Source organism: Staurois parvus, unplaced genomic scaffold (genome assembly GCF_062004578.1).
Source record: "Staurois parvus isolate SC_StPar_1 unplaced genomic scaffold, SC_StPar_1.0 ptg001253l, whole genome shotgun sequence".
Taxonomy (NCBI): domain Eukaryota; kingdom Metazoa; phylum Chordata; class Amphibia; order Anura; family Ranidae; genus Staurois; species Staurois parvus.
The window spans coordinates 269,597-292,414 of NW_028319049.1; the positions used below are offsets into that span (position 1 = coordinate 269,597).

A 22,818-nucleotide genomic window follows, 5' to 3' on the forward strand; every position below is an offset into this window, starting at 1 on the left:
AGTACATTGCATCAGTGGGCGGGGTCTGTGTTATAGAGACAGTTACATTGTATCTGTGGGCGGGGTCTGTGTTAGAGATGTTACATTGTATCAGTGGGCAGGGTCTGTGTTATAGAGACAGTTACATTGTATCTGTGGGCGGGGTCTGTGTTAGAGATGTTACATTGTATCAGTGGGCAGGGTCTGTGTTATAGAGACAGTTACATTGTATCAGTGGGCAGGGTCTGTGTTATAGAGACAGTTACATTGTATCAGTGGGCGGGGTCTGTTATAGAGATGGTTACATTGCATCAGTGGGCGGGGTCTGTGTTATAGAGACAAGTACATTGCATCAGTGGGCGGGGTCTGTGTTATAGAGACAGTTACATTGTATCTGTGGGCAGGGTCTGTGTTATAGAGACAGTTACATTGTATCTGTGGGCGGGGTCTGTGTTAGAGATGTTACATTGTATCAGTGGGCGGGATCTGTTAGAGATGTTACATTGTATCAGTGGGTGGGGTCTGTGTTAGAGATGTTACATTGCATTAGTGGGCGGGGTCTGTGTTAGAGATGTTACATTGTATCAGTGGGCGGGGTCTGTTAGAGATGTTACATTGCATTGGTGGGCGGGGTCTGTGTTAGAGATGTTACATTGTATCAGTGGGCGGGGTCTGTGTTAGAGATGTTACATTGTATCAGTGGGCGGGGTCTGTTAGAGATGTTACATTGTATCAGTGAGCGGGGTCTGTTAGAGATGTTACATTGTATCAGTGGGTGGGGTCTGTGTTAGAGATGTTACATTGCATTAGTGGGCGGGGTCTGTGTTAGAGATGTTACATTGTATCAGTGGGCGGGGTCTGTGTTAGAAATGTTACATTGTATCAGTAGGCGGGGTCTGAGAGATGGGAGGTGTTTTCTCCTCAATATTCTGCAGAAAGAAGCCCCATTCCCGGGAGATCCCCGCCTCTGTATGTCAGAGAATATAATAAACACCGGAGAGCCCCTCCCCCCCCCCAGAGCTGAAGATGAAGTTTTGGTTTTTCATACATTTGAAACGTTTAGCTGTGATTTCCCTCCCAATCCTCCCCACCGGATGTACACAGGACCCCCCCCCGCCGTGGGTGATCGGTGCTATGTGACCAACACTTCCCATCCCCCACCCCCGACCGTTATCTCCATCCTCCGTAGGTGGGGATCGGGGACTCCGGGTACTGGGCGGAGCCCGGGGAGGGGCTGCACGGATTGGGCGGAGTCTCCGATTGATGAAAGCCCAGTGCAGATTCGCTCCGCCCAGACCCCGCCTCCTCTATAATGAACAGCCTTGGAGGCCCCGCCCCTGAGCGGGCTCCGGAGGGATGAGGATGAGGTGGTTGGGCGGTTCCTGAGGGTCCCGGGATGTCGGAGGGGCCCCAGGAGGACGGAGGGGCCCCGTTCTATATAAACCGGGGGGGCCTCCCCATCCAGGCCGACACATGGGAGAGGATGTGGGGGCACATCGTCCGGACACACCCGGCCGCGGAGGAGCTGGAGAGGCAGATCAGATCGGCCACCGACCTGCCGAGGGTGAGTCCTACCGCTAGGTAAAGGATCACCCACCATCCTCCCCATCATCCCCCCCATCATCATCCTCCACATCCCCCCCATCATCATCCTCCACATCCCCCCGTCATCCTCCACCTCATCATTCTCCCCAATCCCCCCTCCCCCCCATCATCATCATCTTCCTCCCCACCCCCCCCCCTCCCAGTCGTCATCATCCTCCCCATCCCCGCCATCATCATAATCATCATCCTCCCTATTCCCCTCCTCATCATCTCCCAATCATCATCATCCTCCCTCCCCACCACCCCATCATCATCATCACCCCCTCCCAATCATCTTCCTTCCCATCCCCCATTATCATCATTATCCTCCCCATCATCATCACCACCCTCCCCATCCCCCCCCCATTATCATTATCCTCCCCATCCCCCTATCATCATCCTCCCCATCCCCCCCTCCTCTTCCCTCCCCTCCTCCCGATCATCATCCTCCAGCCCCCCCATCATCCATCCCCACCACCCCATCATCATCTTCCCCCCAATCATCATCCCCATCCCCCCATCATCCCTCCCTCCTCATCATCCCTTTCCACCACCCCATCATCATCATCATCCTCCCCAGCCCCCCCCCTCTCCTCATCATCCCTCCCCACCACCCCATCATCATCATCTTCCTCCCCCATCATCATTTTCCTCCCCAGCCCCCCCCCCCTCCTCATCATCCACCCCATCCCCCCTCCCAATTATCATCCTTCCCATCCTCCCTTCTCCTCATCACCCCCTTCCGATCATCATCCCCCACATCATCATCATCCCAATCCCATCATCATCATCCTCCCCATCCTCATTATCCCTCCCCCCTCCCAATCATCATCCTCATCACCATACTATCTCCATCCCCCTCCTCCACCCATCACTGACCCCCTCTTATCACAATCTGCCCTCCATCAGTGAGTTGACCCCATCCCCTCCCCACCCCCCCCCCCCCAGGTATCATCACCATCTCCTTCAGCAACCCCCTATTATCACCCCCCCTCCTCCACCCATCACTGGCCTCCTTATTACTAGCACCACCCCCCTCCATCACTGACCCCCTATTATCACCCCCCCATCACCAATCACTGACCCCCTATTATCACCCCCCCATCACTGACCCCCTATTTTTACCCCCCTCCATCACTGACCCCCTATTATCACCCCCCCCCATCACCAATCACCGACCCCCTATTATCACCCCCCTCCATTACTGACCCCCTATTATCACCCCCCCATCACCAGTCACTGACCCCCTATTATCACCCCCCCCCCGATCACCAATCACTGACCCCCTATTATCACCCCCCCCCCCTCGATCACCAGTCACTGACCCCCTATTATCACCAATCACTCACCCCCTGTTATCACCATCCCCCCCCCACCATCACCAATCACTGACCCCCTATTATCACCCCCTCCATCACTGACCCCCTATTTTTACCCCCCTCCATCACTGACCCCCTATTATCACCCCCCCATCACCAATCACCGACCCCCTATTATCACCCCCCTCCATCACTGACCCCCTATTATCACCCCCCCATCACCAATCACTGACCCCCCATTATCACCCCCCCCCCTTGATCACCAGTCACTGACCCCCTATTATCACCAATCACTCACCCCCTGTTATCACCATCCCCCCCCCCCACCATCACCAATCACTGATCCCCTATTATCACCCCCCCATCACCAATCACTGACCCCCTATTATCACCATCCCCCCCTCCACCACCAATCACTGACCCCCATTATCACCATCCCCCCCCCCTCCACCACCAATCACTGACCCCCTATTATTAGTATCCCCCCCTCCACCACCAATCACTGACCCCCATTATCACCATCCCCCCCCTCCACCACCAATCACTGACCCCCTATTATTAGTATCCCCCCTCCACCACCAATCACTGACCACCTATTATCACCATTCCCCCTCCACCACCAATCACTGACCCCCTATTATCACCATCCCCCCTCCACCACCAATCACTTACCCCCTATTATTCCCATCCCCCTCCCCCCTCCGCCACCAATCGCTGACCCCTGTACTGTCATCACTAACTTCCCCCCCATCACCATCATCACTGTCCCCATATTGACCTTCCCCCATCCTAAATGCCCCCCCTCACTATCTATTCTACTCTCACTGCCCCCTCATTATCATCCCCCATTTCCACTCCCCCTAGGCACCATCTCCCATCCTCCAGGCACCATCTCCCATCTTTACTGCCCCACGTCATCGCCCTCTGCCCTCACTGCCCCATCTCCTCTTGGCAGGTGCCAGTCCCCGTGGTCCCGGTGTTCAGTGTGGGATCCACTGTCCCAGAGAAGGTGGAGGCCGTCCAGCGATACATCAGAGAGCTGCAGTATCCTTTCTACCCTCTGCTGTGCTTGGGGGTGCCCAGTTACCGACGGATTGTATGGTGGGGTCCATTCTGGGGGCGGGGGTACTGAGACATAGGGGTACGGGGGTATCCCAGGTGTGATGTGGGGTTTCTGCAGTTATTAGGGGAGGTGAATCGTCTCTCGTCTGTCTTTCCAATACCTCATCATTCAGATACAACCACACCGGGACCCAATTCTTCGAGATCAAGAAGACCCGACCACTGACTGGGTATGGGGAAGATAAGAGGGTGATAGGAACACTGTAGGGGGATGATGGTGATAAAGTATTGGGGGGGGCGATGGAGATGATGTGGAGGTTCCAGGGGGATGACTGTGATGAGGTAGTGATGGAGAGGTGAGCAGTTCAGGGCTTGACAATTCCCAGATGCCAGGTTGCAATGGCGACTAGAAATTTCATCCTGGCGCCTGCGTTCACACACTTCCTCCCACTGACTTCAATTCAAAATCATGCCCCATTGCCTTCAATGCAAAATCGCCTCCCATTGCCTTCAATGCAAAATCGCCTCCCATTGCCTTCAATGCAAAATCGCCTCCCATTGCCTTCAATGCAAAATCGCCTCCCGTTGCCTTCAATGCAAAATCGCCTCCCATTGGCTTCAGTGCAAAATCGCCTCTCATTGCCTTCAGTGCAAAATCGCGTCCCTATTGCCTTCAATGCAAAATCGTCTCTCATTGCCTTCAATGCAAAAACGCACCCCATTTTCATTAGTAAGACCTCATCTGGAATATGCAGTTCAGTTTTGGGCACCAATTCACAAAAAGAACATTGGGGAACTGGAGAAGTACAGAGAAGGGCAACCAAACTGATAAGAGGCATGGAGGGGCTCAGCTATGAGGAAAGATTAGAGGAACTGAATTTATTCTCTTTTAAGAAGAGATTAGGGGGGATATGATCTCCATGTATAATACATAAGGGGGGGGGATATGATCTCCATGTATAATACATAAGGGGGGATGATATGATCTCCATGTATAATACATAAGAGGGGATATGATCTCCATGTATAATACATAAGGGGGGATATGATCTCCGTGTATAATACATAAGGGGGATATGATCTCCATGTATAATACATAAGGGGGATACGATCTCCACGTATAATACATAAGGGGGGATATGATCTCCATGTATAATACATAAGGGGGATATGATCTCCATGTATAATACATAAGGGGGGGATATGATCTCCATGTATAATACATAAGGGGGATACGATCTCCACGTATAATACATAAGGGGGGATATGATCTCCATGTATAATACATAAGGGGGGATGTGATCTCCATGTATAATACATAAGGGGGGGGTATGATCTCCATGTATAATACATAAGGGGGGATATGATCTCCATGTATAATACATAAGGGGGGATATGATCTCCATGTATAATACATAAGGGGGATATGATCTCCATGTATAATACATAAGGGGGGATGTGATCTCCATGTATAATACATAAGGGGGGGGGGGGTATGATCTCCATGTATAATACATAAGGCGGGGATATGATCTCCATGTATAATACATAAGGGGGGATATGATCTCCATGTATAATACATAAGGGGGGATATGATCTCCATGTATAATACATAAGGGGGGGATATGACCTCCATGTATAATACATAAGGGGGATATGATCTCCATGTATAATACATAAGGGGGATATGATCACCATGTATATTACATAAGGGGGGATATGATCACCATGTATATTACATAAGGGGGGATATGATCACCATGTATATTACATAAGGGGGGATATGATCACCATGTATAATACATAAGGGGGGGATATGATCTCCATGTATAATACATAAGGGGGGGGATATGATCTCCATGTATAAATACATAAGGGGGGATATGATCTCCATGTATAAATACATAAGGGGGGGATATGATCTCCATGTATAATACATAAGGGGGGATATGATCTCCACGTATAATACATAAGGGGGGATATGATCTCCACGTATAATACATAAGGGGGGATATGATCTCCATGTATAATACATAAGGGGGATATGATCTCCATGTATAAATACATCAGTGGTTCATATAGTGAACTCGGTGTAGAGTTATTCATCCTGAGGTCATCACAGAGGACAAGGGGGCACTCTTTACATCTGGAGGAAAAGAAATGTAATCTCCAAACACGGAAAGGTTTCTTCACAGTAAGAGCTGTGAAAATGTGGAATAGACTCCCTCAAGAGTTGGTTCTGGCCAGCTCAGTGGATTGCTGTAGGAAAGTCCTGGATTCTTTCTTGGATACACAGAATATAACTGGATATAACATTTATAGGTAAAGTTGATCCAGGGAATATCCGATTGCCAGGAAGGAATATTTCCCCTGAAGGAGCAAATTGGATCGTGCTTTGCTGGGTTTTTTTTTTGCCTTCCTCTGGATCAACTGTTGGTATAGGATTATAACTTTTTTTTTTTTTTTTTTATGGTTGAACTGGATGGACTTTTGTTCTTTTTCAGCCAGACTAACTATGTAACTCTGATGATGAGGTGGTGGAGATGGTGGTGATGGGTAAGGTGATCAGTCCTGATAATATTTTTCTCTCCAGTAGACTGATGGAAGTGTTGGAGGAGGATGATGATGGACATTTGGGATGGTGATGATGGGGAGGTGACCAGTTCTGATTGTCTTTCTCTTTGGCAGATTGATGGACCTAGCGAAGGAGATGACCAAAGAAGCTCTGCCAATCAAATGTCTGGAGGCCGTCATTCTGGCCATGTATCCTTTTATTCACGCCACAGGTTTGTGTCAGGGAACTTCGTGTTCTCTCCACCCATGTGTCCTGCCTCCAGGATTTACATTCCCCACCAAGGGCACTATGAGCTATAATGTGTGGCTCTGTACAGGCTGTGCTCAGGCCGTCGCAGTGCTGAGAGCTGGGTATAGCAGGGTTAATTCAGAAAAATTTTAATTTTGCAAGTAAAATTTTGGTAAATAGGGTGAAGCTGTTCATTTCAAATATTCAGTTGTGTGAAAAAATGGACAAAAATAATTAAGAAGCTCATTAGCACGTGATTTGGTTTCAAGGTGGATGCAACTTTACCTTATTTACTTACATTCACTGTGCTTTGTATGATGGCGGTGCTCTGTGTGACATGAGGGCGCGGTGGTCTGTATGAAGAGGGATGGTGGCATTCTCCATGACATGGGAAGGCGGAGCTCTGTGTGATGGGAAGGCAGTGCGTTGTGTGGTGCAGGATGGTGGTAGTAGTCTGGTGCCGGGAGATGTTGGTGCTCTGTAATGTGGATGTTCCCCGGGAACTGTGTGACGTGGGGTGTTGGTGGCCTGTATGACAGGTTGGTGGTGATTTGGGTGTTCTCTGGGATGGTGGAGCTGTGTGATGTGGGGTGTTGGTGGTCTGTATGACAGGTTGGTGGTGCTATGTGATTTGGGTGTTCTCTGAGATGGTGGAATGGTGTGATGTGGGGTGTTGGTGGTCTGTATGACAGGTTGGCGGTGCTATGTGATTTTGGGTGTTCTCTGGGATGGTGGAACGGTGTGATGTGGGGTGTTGGTGGCCTGTATGACAGGTTGGCGGTGCTGTGTGTGATTGGGTGTTCTCTGGGATGGTGGAGCTGTGTGATGTGGGGTGTTGGTGGCCTGTATGACAGGTTGGTGGTGCTATGTGATTTGGGTGTTCTCTGAGATGGTGGAATGGTGTGATGTGGGGTGTTGGTGGTCTGTATGACAGGTTGGCGGTGCTATGTGATTTTGGGTGTTCTCTGGGATGGTGGAATGGTGTGATGTGGGGTGTTGGTGCCTTGTATGACAGGTTGACGGTGCTATGTGATTTGGGTGTTCTCTGGGATGGTGGAGCTGTGTGATGTGGGGTGTTGGTGGCCTGTATGACAGGTTGGCGGTGCTATGTGATTTGGATGTTCTCTGAGATGGTGGAGCTGTGTGATGTGGGGTGTTGGTGGCCTGTATGGCAGGTTGGCGGTGCTCTGTGTAATTTGGGTGTTCTCCAGGATGGTGGAACGGTGTGATGTGGGGTGTTGGTGGCCTGTATGACAGGTTGGTGGTGCTATGTGATTTGGGTGTTCTCCAGGATGGTGGAACGGTGTGATGTGGGGTGTTGGTGGCCTGTATGACAGGTTGGTGGTGCTATGTGATTTGGGTGTTCTCTGAGATGGTGGAATGGTGTGATGTGGGGTGTTGGTGGTCTGTATGACAGGTTGGCGGTGCTATGTGATTTTGGGTGTTCTCTGGGATGGTGGAGCTGTGTGATGTGGGGTGTTGGTGGCCTGTATGGCAGGTTGGCGGTGCTCTGTGTAATTTGGGTGTTCTCCAGGATGGTGGAACGGTGTGATGTGGGGTGTTGGTGGCCTGTATGACAGGTTGGTGGTGATTTGGGTGTTCTCTGGGATGGTGGAGCTGTGTGATGTGGGGTGTTGGTGGTCTGTATGACAGGTTGGTGGTGCTATGTGATTTGGGTGTTCTCTGAGATGGTGGAATGGTGTGATGTGGGGTGTTGGTGGTCTGTATGACAGGTTGGCGGTGCTATGTGATTTTGGGTGTTCTCTGGGATGGTGGAACGGTGTGATGTGGGGTGTTGGTGGCCTGTATGACAGGTTGGCGGTGCTGTGTGTGATTGGGTGTTCTCTGGGATGGTGGAGCTGTGTGATGTGGGGTGTTGGTGGCCTGTATGACAGGTTGGTGGTGCTATGTGATTTGGGTGTTCTCTGAGATGGTGGAATGGTGTGATGTGGGGTGTTGGTGGTCTGTATGACAGGTTGGCGGTGCTATGTGATTTTGGGTGTTCTCTGGGATGGTGGAATGGTGTGATGTGGGGTGTTGGTGCCTTGTATGACAGGTTGACGGTGCTATGTGATTTGGGTGTTCTCTGGGATGGTGGAGCTGTGTGATGTGGGGTGTTGGTGGCCTGTATGACAGGTTGGCGGTGCTATGTGATTTGGGTGTTCTCTGGGATGGTGGAGCTGTGTGATGTGGGGTGTTGGTGCCCTGTATGACAGGTTGGCGGTGCTCTGTGTAATTTGGGTGTTCTCCAGGATGGTGGAACTGCGGGATGTGGGGTGTTGGTGGACTGTATGACAGGTTGGCGGTGCTCTGTGTAATTTGGGTGTTCTCTGAGATGGTGGAATTGTGTGATGTGGGGTGTTGGTGGCCTGTATGACAGGTTGGCGGTGCTCTGTGTAATTTGGGTGTTCTCCAGGATGGTGGAACTGTGTGATGTGGGGTGTTGGTGGACTGTAGGACACAGGTTGGCAGTGCTCTGTTTGATGTGGGTGTTCTCCATGCTGTGGGGTGACAGATCTCCATGTGACCTGAGATGACTGTATTCTCCATGGTATGGAATAGGGGTGCTGTGTACAGATGTATTATATTTCTACCTTTCGTTGACTTCCTGACCTCCCTCCGCAGCTATCTAACCAACAGCATCTCCACCCTAGAGCGCTTCCCCATCAGTTTCAAGACTCAGTTCTCTGGCGGCTGTTTCCGCCACATTGTTCTTGGCTTATACTGTAACGGGTATTTCGGTGCCGTGGGAATCAGCCGCCGGGAGGACCTGATGTTCAAGCCACTCCACTATCGGACACTCAGTGATCTGTTGGCAGATTTCCAGGAGGCGTACACTCGATGTTGGCACACGCTGCGCAAGGTGAAGATTGGCCCCTTTGTGTCACATGACCCCCACAGCGTGGAGCAAATCGACTGGAAGCATTCGGTGCTGGACGTACAGGAGCTGAGCGCCGAGGGGCTCCGCAGGGAGCTGGAGAGACACAGCAGGGAGATGAGACTCAGGGTAAGGGAGGAATGCAGGTCTCTGAGGGGTGGGATTCTGGATACCCCCATTGTGCGACATGACCCCCCCCCAATAATCCTTTCCTTCTCAGATTACCAAGGGACCCCCTTCACCTCCTAAGGAGAGAAAGAGGGACGTCACCCCATCTCCCCAGCGAGGACAGTCCAGCCCACACCGCAGGGAGCGGCAGGACAGACGGTAACACAGACATTCTTACTTCATATTAATTCTACCAATGTGCACGGGAAAGTTGTGTTTATAATGGCTTCCTTTTAGGCTGAAGGTGGTAACAGGTTTATTATATTAGCTTTGAATTCTTCAATCATCTCTTCACTGTATTCTGAAACCACAAATAGAAGCCGCGTACCTGGATTGGTGCAACTTCAGTAAAACCTTGGGAGCCGCACCCCGACCCAACACTGTGGGAATGGCCTGTAACGTTGCTTTGGACACTGGAGCCTGTACAGGTGGTCCCCTTGCCACTTGGTACAATGTGCTGTAGTCAGTCATAGGGTGCTATACAGGTCCATGGCTGTGGTTCATCTTTATGGAACCCAGACCCTAAAGACCCCTTCAAGGCTATGCCCACCCATATGGAAGAAAAATATCTTTGAAATCCATTTTAAAAATATGCTTCCCAAATATATTGAAATATTTGAAATACTACAATTTTGGCCGTATTCAATATAATTAAAAAAAAAAAAAAATTATATATATATATATATATATATATATATATATATATACTGCATGCTGAAATGCGTTTTTTTATATATTACAAAATACATGAAAAATAATATTTTTTAAAAAAAATATATATATTAAATATATTCTTCAGATTTGTTTTTAACATATATTTTTACATAGATTTGTAAATGCATTAATGCATTCCAAAAATGTAGATTTGTATTTTTAAAGACATACAGTATATTTTAAATTTATTTTAAAAATATTTTTCATATATTTTGTTATAAAACCGCATTTCAACATACAGCATGTATGTTTGTGTGTATGTGTGTGTAATAAATATATATACAATGAAGGAAATAAGTATTTGCTCCCCGGCTGATTCTGAATGTTTGCCCACTCACAAAGAAATGATCAGTCTACAAATCGAATGTTCGGTGTATTGTAACACTGAGAGACAGAATAGACAAAAAATTCAGCAGAAATGCATGTCTAACAAATGATGACTGATTGGCATATTCATGAGGGAAATAAGTATTTGATCCCCTTCACAAAACATGACTTAGTACTTGGTGGCAAATCCCTTGTTGGCCATAACAGAGGTCAGACTGTTCCTGTAGTTGGCCCCCAGGTTTTCACACATCTCAGGAGAGATTTTGGCCCACTCCTCTTGGCAGATCCTCTCCAAGTCATTAAGGTTTGGTGGCTGACGTTTGGCAACTCGAACTTTCAGCTCCCTCAACAGATTAAGGTCTGGAGACTGGCTAGGCCACTCAAGGACCTTAACCCAAATCACATAGCACCGCCAACCTGTCATACAGGCCACCAACACCCCACATCACACAGCTCCACCATCCCAGAGATGGTACTCACTGCCCAGCATGTGCAAAAGTAACACCGCACAGGTCAAACAATGCAATGTGACACACAGTCTTCCATTGTGTTGAAAGTCTTTGTGGGGAGCCAGTGATGGGTGTATTGGATGATATCTAACCAGTAATCCCCGGCTTCCTCAGTGGACGTTCTCTTTGGGAGAAGTAGTGGATGGGATTTTAAAGAATTCCAGGTTTGGATATTTCTATACAGGTTACATTGGTCCAGCTTGGACCAGCATAACTATGCATATACCCTACCTGTGGGATTCCCCTTGGAAGTATCGCTGTAGTAGGGAACTCTACTATAGTGATCTCCACTTGCCTCCAGGTCCCGTGCTGCGTGGATGCCCTGCTGCATTGTGATCACAGGAGGTCACCTGCTTGGCAGGGGTGCCATTTTGAGGTTACTTACTTAGTCTGGCTGAAAAAAGACAAACGTTCATCCAGTTCAACCATTAAAAAATAGATAATCAGAACTGGTCTCATCACCATCCCAAACGTCCATCATCATCATCCTCCTCCAACACTTCCATCAGTCTACTGGAGAGAAATACTTTTAGGATTGATCATCTTCCCCATCATCACCATCTCCACCACCTCATCAGAGTTACAAAGTCAGGGGCGGACTGACAACTCATGGGGCCCCCAGGCAATAGGGGATCATGGGGCCCCTGTTTCCTTGCCCAAACTCAAAAATGCCTATGAAAATGGTACCAGGGGCATCTCATGGGGCCCCCCACTGACCCCGGGCCCTCGGGCAGTGCCTGAGCTTCCAAATGGTCAGTCCGCCCCTGTTACATAGTCTTGCTGAAAAGTCCAATCCAGTTCAACCATTAAAAAAAAAAAGTTACAATCCTATACCCACAGTTGATCCAGAGGAAGGCAAAAAAAAACCCAGCAAAGAATGATCCAATTTGCTCCTGCAGGGGAAAAAATTCCTTCCTGATCCCGAGAGGCAATCGGATATTCCCTGGATCAACTTTACTTATAAATGTTATATTCTGTGTATCCAAGAAAGAATTCAGGACTTTCCTACAGCAATCCACTGAGCTGGCCAGAACCAACTCTTGAGGGAGTCTATTCCACATTTTCACAGCTCTTACTGTGAAGAAACCTTTCCATGTTTGGAGATTAAATCTCTTTTCCTCCAGACATAAAGAGAGCACCCCCTTGTCCTCTGTGATGACCTCAGGGTGAATAGCTTTGCCTTTTATCAGTGAATGCAAAGCATTCTGTGTATATGAATGAGGTGCAGACTTGTGGGAGTGACATCACACATTCCACCTCTTCCAATCAGAGAATACAAAACATTCTCTGGCACCAAGGCCCAGAGGTAAACCTGTGTTCACTGAGCAACAGGGCAGCCTCTTGGAACGGGAGCCCAAAGCTAGTGGAGATCACTGTACTAGTGGTGTGTACTCTGAGTTCCAGCGAAGATCCCACAGGTAGGACAATTGCATAGTTACATTGGTGCAAGGTGGAACAATGTAACTACGTCAAAATATTCATACCTGGAATTCAGCTTCAATAGGCTCCGATTATTATATATATATATTTTTTTTTTTACAAATATTTTGCACATTAAATGATCTGAGATGGAGACATGGCTAATGAAGTATTTACAAGTTTGATGGTTTACTAAATAATACAGATAAAAGTCTATTAGTCCAATTAGTAGGGCTTAAAGCGGAGTTCCACTCACCTGTCCAAAAATAAAAGTCCGCAGCTACAAAAACTGTAGCTGCTGACTTTCAAAAAACAGCCACTTACCTGTCCCTCGGTCCCGTGGTGTGTCCCCCATTTCACCGGCCGTCCTGTCTTCCAACAGGCCGGCATCTTCAGTGTGGGCACCCGGCTGTGATAGCTTGCGGCTTCACAGCCGGGTACCCACTGCGCATGCGCGAGTAGTGCTGCGCTTCATGAATGGTCCTGTAGTCTTCTGGGACCTGTCACATGTCCTACAAGACTACAGGGAGGGAGGACACCTTCCGATCAACTAGGCCAGGGGTAGGCAACCTGCGGCTCTCCAGCTGTTTCAGGACTACAGGTTCCATCATGCCTCTGCAAGTCATAGCTGTAACTGTCATTCTTGTAATGTTTCCCTCCTGGGAAATGTAGTTTCACAACAGCTAGAGAGCTGCAGGTTGCCTACCCCTGACCTAGGCAATCGGACCGGAAGTGGGAGCGGGAACCTGTCAAATTTGGGTACCTGCTCAAAGTATTTCATCATAAATCTTGGCCAAAATTTATTCTGTTATCTTTTTAGTAAAAAAAAAATAACCCAAATTAGTTTATAACCAAAAATTATAATTTTTAAACATTTTTTTTTTAATTTTTTACATACTGTCACCCTAGCACGGGTGTCGGCAACCCGCGGCTCCAGAGCCGCATGCGGCTCTTTTTCATCTTTGCTGCGGCTCCGGAGCACACTGCCCACCAGGTGACAGGCAATAGGGTTTCAGTGGTCGGCAAGCCGCGGATCGCAAGCCACATGCGGCTCTTCTGTGTGCCGGGCGCCCGCTCCCCTCCCTCCTCTCGGGCGGCCGCCTCAAAAGTCAGGACTCTTTTAATCCGGCCCGCGGAGCGTGGAACATTAGCTGTCAGGATGTAGGCGGGGCAGCCAGGATGTAGGCGGGGCAGCGTGACGAACTCCTCTCACAGTCCGCCCTGAAGACCGGAACACAGCGCGGGAACACAGCGAGAGGAACGCGCGGAGCAAAGGTAAGTGAATTGAGACAATATGGGGAATTAATTACTATAGGGGGGATGAATTATTATATGGAGGATTAATTACTATGGGGGATGAATTACTATATGGGGGATGAATTACTATGGGGGATGAATTACTATATGGGGAATGAATTACTATATGGGGGATGAATTACTATGGGGGATGAAATACTATAGGGGGGATGAATTACTATATGGGGGATGAAGCTAACTGCACGATCCTGTATATAGGATTAAGGTAAGAAACAATATATGCAGTGTCGGATTTGTTTTAAATGTTGCAATGGTTTTGCGGCTCCCAGTCTTTTTTTTCCCTTCGGAAACGGGTCCAAGTGGCTCTTTATGTCTTAAAAGTTGCAGACCCCTGCCCTAGCAGTACAGTGTCACCATGGTGACACTGTACTACTTGTGGGGGGGTGATGAATATTTTTTTTTTTTTTTGTACAGATTGCTTTTACACCCATAAAGGATGTAAAAGCAATATTTTCTCCTTTTCGCTAGCTGCATTCTTGCAGCCATTGAGAACTACTGAGTGAGCTGTGATTGGTCACAGCTTGTTACATGGTACAAGGCTGTTGTGAATATCCTTGTACCATGTGACCTCTGTGATCATTCACAGATTTCACACGTAGTAAGCACTGATGTCACAAGTGACATCTTGCTTACTACTCTGCATGTGATCACTGATTGGCCAACGAGTGATCACATGATCGGGACCTCGCACAGAGGTCCCGTCCGACGATCTGTGTTCCACTGTGTCCTCCGGACACAGTGGGCACCGGACCGTGGTGCTGCGCGCTCCCTGGGAGCGCGCACAAGCAGGGTGCGGGGAGGCTGTTTATAAACGACACCCGACCCTACACTGCCACCGTCCGGCCGTTTATATACAACAGCTGGATGGGAGGTGGTTAAAGCAGAGCTTCACCTTTTGGGTGGAGCTCCGCTTTAAGGCCTGATTCATACAGAGCAGTGTGAACAGCGAGCTTTGTTGAAGCTTTTCAATCGGTAGTATACCACATGAAAAAACAATCCCTTCCTGCAAGGCAACGGCATAACATGCTAATCTGCACCGCATACTGCCTCATTATGTGACACAACAAAGTCCTCCAGTGGCACGCTGTCACCGCTGGAAAGGCTTCCATCTTCACCCGGTCTTCCTTCAGAGTTCACAAGTTCCAGCCATCTGACTGGCTGAGCTGCGATGACGTCACTCCCGCGCATGCGCACAGGGGTCACGGAACAGTGCTCTGAAGGAACGGCACGGGTATGTCGTTCCTTCAGTGCATGCGCCAACTAAAAAAAAAAACAACGTGAATATTTCCCAAACGGTGCAGGTCTAGGAGATATTCATTTTAGCTACAGGTAAGCTTTATTATAAACTAACCTGTAGGTAAGAATGAACAAAGTGGGTTTACTACCGCCTTCACCACTTCCAGTCCGGACACTTTCACCCCCTTCCTGTCCAGGCCAATTTTCAGCTTTCAGAGCTGTCACACTTTGAATGACAATTGCGCGGTCATGCAACACTGTACCCATATTAATTTTTTTACATTTTTTTGAGACATATAAAGCTTTATTTTGGTGGTATTTATTCACCGCTGGGTTTTTATTTTTTTTGCTATATAAATGAAAGTCCAAAATTTTAGGAAAAAAAGTGATTTTCTTATAAAATTTTGCAAATAAATAATCTTTCTTCATAAATCTTGGCCAAAATTTATTCAGTTATCTTTTTAGTAAAAAAACAAAACAAAATTAGTTTAACCAAAATTTATAATTTTTGAAATTTTTTTCTTTACGTTTTATTTGTTTTATATTTTTTTTTTTACATACTGTCATCTAGCAGTACAGTGTCACCATAGTGACACTGTACTACTTGTGATGAAGATTTTTTTTTTTTACACTGATTGCTTTTACACCCATAAAGGCTGTAAAAGCAATCATTTCTCCTTCTCTCTGGCTGCATTCTTGCAGCCATTGAGAAATACTATGTGAGCTGTGATTGGTCACAGCTTGTCACATGGTATAAGGCTCTTGTGAATAGCCCTGTACCATGTGATCTCTGTGATCATTCACAGATTTCACATGTAGTAAGCAATTATGTCAGAAGTGACATCTTACTACTGTGCATGTGATCACTGATTGGCCAATGAGTGATCACATGATTGTGACCTCCCACAGAGGTCCCGTAAAACAATCAGTGTTCCACTGTGTCTGGAGGACACAGCAGGCACTGGATCGCGGTGCTGTAGACTCCCAGGGAGCATGCACAAGCAGGGAGCGGGGAGGACATTTATGAATGACCACCCGCCCCTGCACTGCTCTCGTCTGTTTATATACATGGGCTGGACGGGAAGTGGTTAAAGTACCATTCAGCTCCGGTTTTTGTAAATGATGAACACAGATCTTAATGGGAGGGATGGGCAGCTTTACATAGGAGTAGCTCTGTGTGTTGATAAAGAATATGTAAATCCAGCATTTCATTCTCTTGATGATCTGTGCCTCCTGTACCATGTATGGAAAAAGTCTCCCGTTTTCTTTTTATTGCTTCCTTTGTGTGAAATCCCTGGTGCTCCTGCCAGGCTCTCTGCTTTCCACCTAAAAACTGACTACAGTAAGCATGAGAGCACAGCGTGGTCAGTTTTCTAGCTGGGCTGGAAACTCAGCCTGCTGTCTTCCAATGGTCGGATATGTCCTGACCTCACCCCCCCCCCCCCTTCCCCACCACAGCCATTCACAGGGAAGACAGGTGTGCTGCTGTTTTTCCTCCCTCGGTTCTCTGCTGAGAGAAGAGGGTGTGTTATCACTTATATAAAAAAAAAAGGGGGGGGGGTGGAGGTATTTATAATTTTTTTTTTTTTTATATATCTATACACACAAATGTTTGACCTTTTTTCTATTTTAAATGGAATGTGTGTTTTACAAGGTGAGGGTTTGCATGTACTTTAAGACTGGCACCATTATTGTGAGATTGTGCAGCTGTGCTGAATGGAAAAAGTCTGCTACAACCTTGAAAGCAGATTAGCAACTTTCTTTCCTCGTGCTCTACAACCTAAACTGCGGCCCGAGAGACGTGTTTGCAGTGTACACCCCCTCCTGTTAATGAGTATGAAGGGTGTACACGGGTACATGCCAAACTTGCTTGAACATGCACACGAGTCACATTCAGGGATTCCCGCCTGTCCTGTGTGTGAGTCTACACAGGTACAGCCCAGTACCCGCATACAGATATTCATTACTATGGGCCCCGTACACGGCTGGAGTATCTCTCAGGCAGGGAAATACACCCATAGTCTACACTATCTGGCTTCATGAGACCATGTTGTGATCTAACGAGGCCAGCAAAACTGCAACACATTACAGTACATTAAATGGTAAAAACAGTACAATTAAAGTTGTAACATTTTGAAGAATGTGAGATTTCCCTTCACTTCTTGTCCCATAGCTAAAATAGAAGAAATCCCTCCAAAGTGATGAAATCCCTGATGGTCACCAGAGCTACCCATATGGGAGAGAGAGAGAACAAAATATATAAAAAATATTCTTAAAATACATTTCAAATATACTGTATGTCTTTAAAAATACAAATCTACATTTTTGGAATGCATTTACAAATATATGTAAAAATGTGTTAAAATTACTTTTTTTTTTATGTTAAAAAAACATTTGAAGAATATATTTAAAAATATATATATTTTTAAAAAGATTTCTTTTTATATATTCTTCAGATTTTTTTTAACATATAAAAAAGTAATTTTAACATATTTTTACATATATGTTAAAAAAAAAAATTTTTTTAATATATTCTTCAGAATTTTATTTTTTTTTAACATAAGTCATTTTAACATATTTTTACATATATGTTAAAAAAAAAAAAATCTGAAGAATATATCAAAAAAATATTTTTTAAATATATTCTTCAGATGTTTTTTAACATATGTTAAAATTACTTTTTTTATATATTTTTACATATATTTGTAAATGCATTCCAAAAATGTAATCTAAAAAAGTAATTTTAACATGTTAAAAAACATCTGAAAAATATATTTAAAAAAGATTTTTTTGAGATATTCTTCAGATTTTTTTTTTTTTTAACATATATGTAAAAATATATGTTAAAATTACTTTATGTTAAAAAAAAAAAAACTGAAAAATATATTAAAAAAATATATATTTTTTAACATATATGTAAAAATATATGTTAAAATTACTTTTTTATATGGTAAAAAAAATCTGAAGAATATATAAACAGAAATCTTTTAAAAAATATATATTTTTTTTAAATATATTCTTCAAATGTTTTTTTAATATATATATATATATATATATATATATATATATATATATATATATATATATATATACACACATATATATAAAAAAAAGTAATTTTAACACATTTTTACATATATTTGTAAATGCATTCCAAAAATGTAGATTTGTATTTTTAAAGACATACAATATATTTGAAAATGTATTTTTAAAAATATTTTTCATATTTTGTAATAAAGCATTTCGACATACAATATATATATTTATTCAAATATATTGAATATGGGCAAAATTGTAGCATTTCAAATATATGTCAATATATTTGGGAAGAATATTTTTAAAATATATTTTTCTTCCATGTGGGTAGTGTCCCTATTGGAAGATTTGCCCTCTATTCCTGTTCTGAAGAACGTTTGATCTTACCCAGTTCTCACAACAGTCTGGTTAATTCGCTCACACGAGTTCACTGGATGGATAGCCATATATATACAGTTGTGTTCAAAATAATAGCAGTGTGTTGAAAAAAGTGAATAAAGCTGAAAATCCTTCTAATCGCTTTTATTTCCATCCACACAAATGCATTGGGAACACGACACATTCTATTCCAAATCAAAACATGAAGAAAAATAGATCAAATTTGTGTTGTTCCTCTAAAAAAAAATTGAAGAAAAGTGAATATTAGACGGTTCAAAAAAATCACAGTGTTTGTATTCTTTACAAACTCAAACATTCACTATATAAACTGAAAAATGTTTGAAGATTTTGCTTTCCTTTGAATGACTTCATGAATATTTGGTTGTAGTCGCACTGTTTCTGAGAACTGCTGTACATCTGTGTTGCATGGAGTCACCCAACTTCTGGCCCCTGTGATCAGGTATTCCAGCCCAGGATGATTGGACGACATTCCACAGTTCTTCTCTATTTCTTGGTTTTGGCTCAGAAACTGCATTTTTGATGTCACCCCACAAGTTTTCTATTGGATTAAGATCCAGGGATTGGGCTGGCCACTCCATAACGTCAATCTTGTTGGTCTGGAACCAAGATGTTGCACGTTTACTGGTGTGTTTGGGGTTGTTGTCTTGTTGGAACACCCATTTCAAGGGCATTTCCTCTTCAGCATAAGGCAGCATGACCTCTTCAAGTATTCTGATGTATTCAAACTGATCCATGATCCCTGGTATGCGATAAATAGGCCCAACACCGTAGTATGAGAAACATCCCCATATCATGATGCTTGCACCACCATGCTTCACAGTCTTCACAGTGTACTGTGGCTTGAATTCAGTGTTTGGGGGTCGTCTGACAAACTGTCTCAGGCCACTAGACCCAAAAAAAACAATCTTACTTTCATCAGTCCACAAAATGTTGCGCCATTTCTCTTTAGGCCAGTCAATGTGCTCTTTGGCAAATTGTAACCTCTTCAGCACGTCTTTTTTCCAACAGTGGGACTTTGCGGGGGCTTCTTGCAGATAGCTTGGCTTCACATAGGCGTCTTCTAATTGTAACAGTCCTCACAGGGAACGTCACACCTTCTTTCATCTTCCTGGAGCTGATTGTTGGCTGAGTCCGCGCCATTTTGGCTATTCTATCCATTCGAATGGTAGTTTTTCGCTTTCTTCCACGTCTTTCAGGTTTTGGTTGCCATTTTAAAGCATTTGCGATCATTTTAGCTGAGCAGCCGATCATTTTCTGCACTTCTTTATATGTTTTCCCCTCTCCAATCAACTTTTTAATCAAGGTACGCTGTTCTTCTGAACAATGTCTGGAACGACCCATTTTCCTCAGAATTTCAGAGAGAAATGCACTGTAACTGGCATGTCCAACATTTGCTGCCTTCCTTCCTTAAATAAGGGCAATAATTGCCACCTGTTTTTCAAAGAATGAATGACCTCACTAATAGAACTCCACACTGCTATTATTTTGAACATTCCCTTTCAATTAGTGATTCAATGACACAGAATCAGCAGCATGCATGTCATGACTGTTGGGTCTGTTGGATTTCTATTACTCTACTACACCTGCTAGGAAATTATTTGCCATGTAGAAATATCATTTCTACCAAAAACAGTGATTGATCCGGTTAGTGATGTCTGACGGCTATTATTTTGAACATAACTGTACTTTATAAATACACCCCTTAGTGTATGTGTACTTGGAATGGAGTGTGGAAGAGTGAGACCCTCTGTCAGGTTTGTATTGCTGTCTGTGTCCCCACTGGGGGGGGTAATCACCCTATTTGCCCTGATGTTAGGAAGTGATGAAAGATCCAAAATGTTACAGTTGTCACCAAACAGGAATAGAGTGGACATCTTCCAATGGGGACACCTGTTCAGGTACCAGCTAAGCAGGGATTCCCCTAATGTCTAGAGGTTTCTTCCCACTTCTTGTTGTGTCCCCAGGATAGAAGTGAAAGGAAATCTATTCGGGCCGGGTTCATGATACCCCAGGACTGCAGTCCTGGGAATGACTGATCCTATCCTTGGCTGTGCAGCACCATTGAAGAGCCTCAGCCTCAGCATCACATGTGGGTGTCACCTAGAGTGGGCTGTATGCAGATACCACCTGTCTAGGAACTCCCGCTCCTCCCCACTGACACCCGCCCATCAAGGCATTTTATATTTCCATAACTCCTTTCAAGAGCCAGCCCACTGTCTGCATATGGGGAGCACAGGCTTCCGCCTGGCAGTACTAGGATCATTGGTTCGAATCCCAACCATGGCACCACCTGCCTGGAGTTTGCATGTTCTCCCTGTGCGGGTTTCCTCCGGGTACACCGGTTTCCGCCCACACTCCAAAGACAAGACATGCTGGTAGGTTAATTGGCTCCTGTCTAAATTGTCCCTAGTATGTATGAATGTGAGTTAGGGACCTTAGATTGTACGCCCCTTGAGGGTTAGGGACCTTAGATTGTACACCCCTTGAGGGTTAGGGACTGATGTGAATGTACAATATATATGTAAAGTGCTGTGTAAATTGACGGCGCTATATAAGTACCTGAAATGAGTAAGGACATCTCGAGTACTGAGGCAAGGTGCTGTGATATTTTCAGGAAGCTATGTACAGCACCTTGCTGCCATCATCTGCCTACATTCCATAGCGAAGTACAGAGGTTCCGTGATAACACCCAGCAGCAAATATGGATTAAAATGTTACAGAAAGTATGATTGATGTTGTCTGGAAGATTTTAAACTTTTCACGATCGTATAACAGGTCTTCTGTTTTCTCTCACCAGATCGTCTGGGGAAAAACCTTCTGACCCCAAATCTTTACCTGACCTCAGTGGGTACCAGATCCGGGTGTGAGCGCCCTGTACTGGATGTGAACTCCGCCCTTTTAGATGTAGATGACCCCGCCCTGTTTGTGTCAGGCCCAGGACGGAAGGCGCACTGGACGCTCACGATCTAAGTGACGACCGCCGGAGGCGGAACTACAAACCAAGTGATGTGTATAGCTGAGGACATTGTCACACCCTTCCCCCCCCCCCCCCCGAAAGACTGGCTGTGACCAATCAGTGACCACTGTGGGAGGGGCTTCAGGTCAGAAATAATCCTTTGCAGTTTTGCCTTAGTACCATGCCACATGTGCCAGCCTATCGCCCTCATTGCCGCCAGGTGCCCCACGCCTGGCGGAGAGCATCCTCGCTGCCACCAGGTGCCCCACGCCTGGCGGAGAGCATCCTCGCTTCCATCAGGTGACCCACGCCTGGCGGAGAGCATCCTCGCTGCCACCAGGTGCCCCACTCCTGGCGGAGAGCATCCTCGCTGCCACCAGGTGACCCACGCCTGGCGGAGAGCATCCTCTCTTCCATCAGGTGACCCACGCCTGGCGGAGAGCATCCTCTCTTCCATCAGGTGACCCACGCCTGGCGGAGAGCATCCTCTCTTCCATCAGGTGTCCCACGCCTGGCGGAGAGCATCCTCTCTTCCATCAGGTGACCCACGCCTGGCGGAGAGCATCCTCGCTGCCACCAGGTGTCCCACGCCTGGCGGACAGCAGCCTCGCTGCCACCAGGTGTCCCACGCCTGGCGGACAGCAGCCTCGCTGCCACCAGGTGTCCCACGCCTGGCGGACAGCAGCCTCGCTGCCACCAGGTGCCCCACGCCTGGCGGACAGCAGCCTCGCTGCCACCAGGTGCCCCACGCCTGGCGGACAGCAGCCTCGCTGCCACCAGGTGCCCCACGCCTGGCGGACAGCAGCCTCGCTGCCACCAGGTGACCCACGCCTGGCGGACAGCAGCCTCGCTGCCACCAGGTGACCCACGCCTGGCGGACAGCAGCCTCGCTGCCACCAGGTGACCCACGCCTGGCGGACAGCAGCCTCGCTGCCACCAGATGACCCACGCCTGGCGGACAGCAGCCTCGCTGCCACCAGGTGACCCACGCCTGGCGGAGAGCTCACCCCTTTTCCAGGTATTTATTTATTCCAACACTTTTACACTGAATCCTAATAAAGCGGAAGATCTGCCGTGTGTGTGTTCATTGTATGATGGAAAAAAAGATCCGG

The 22,818-nt window shown here is 46.4% G+C and overlaps 1 protein-coding gene across 1 annotated transcript; it reads left to right on the plus strand.

Moving 5' to 3' along the window:
• The first annotated feature begins 1,277 nt into the window (after positions 1 to 1,277).
• Positions 1,278 to 22,779, plus strand: VASH1 (vasohibin 1). The gene is made up of 7 exons (XM_089660579.1): positions 1,278 to 1,543; positions 3,838 to 3,926; positions 4,118 to 4,174; positions 6,633 to 6,707; positions 9,373 to 9,754; positions 9,846 to 9,952; positions 21,548 to 22,779. The coding sequence occupies exons 1-7, from the start codon at positions 1,376 to 1,378 to the stop codon at positions 21,615 to 21,617; spliced, it is 948 nt and encodes a 315-aa protein (XP_089516705.1). The 5' UTR covers positions 1,278 to 1,375; the 3' UTR covers positions 21,618 to 22,779.
• The last annotated feature ends 39 nt before the right edge of the window (positions 22,780 to 22,818 follow it).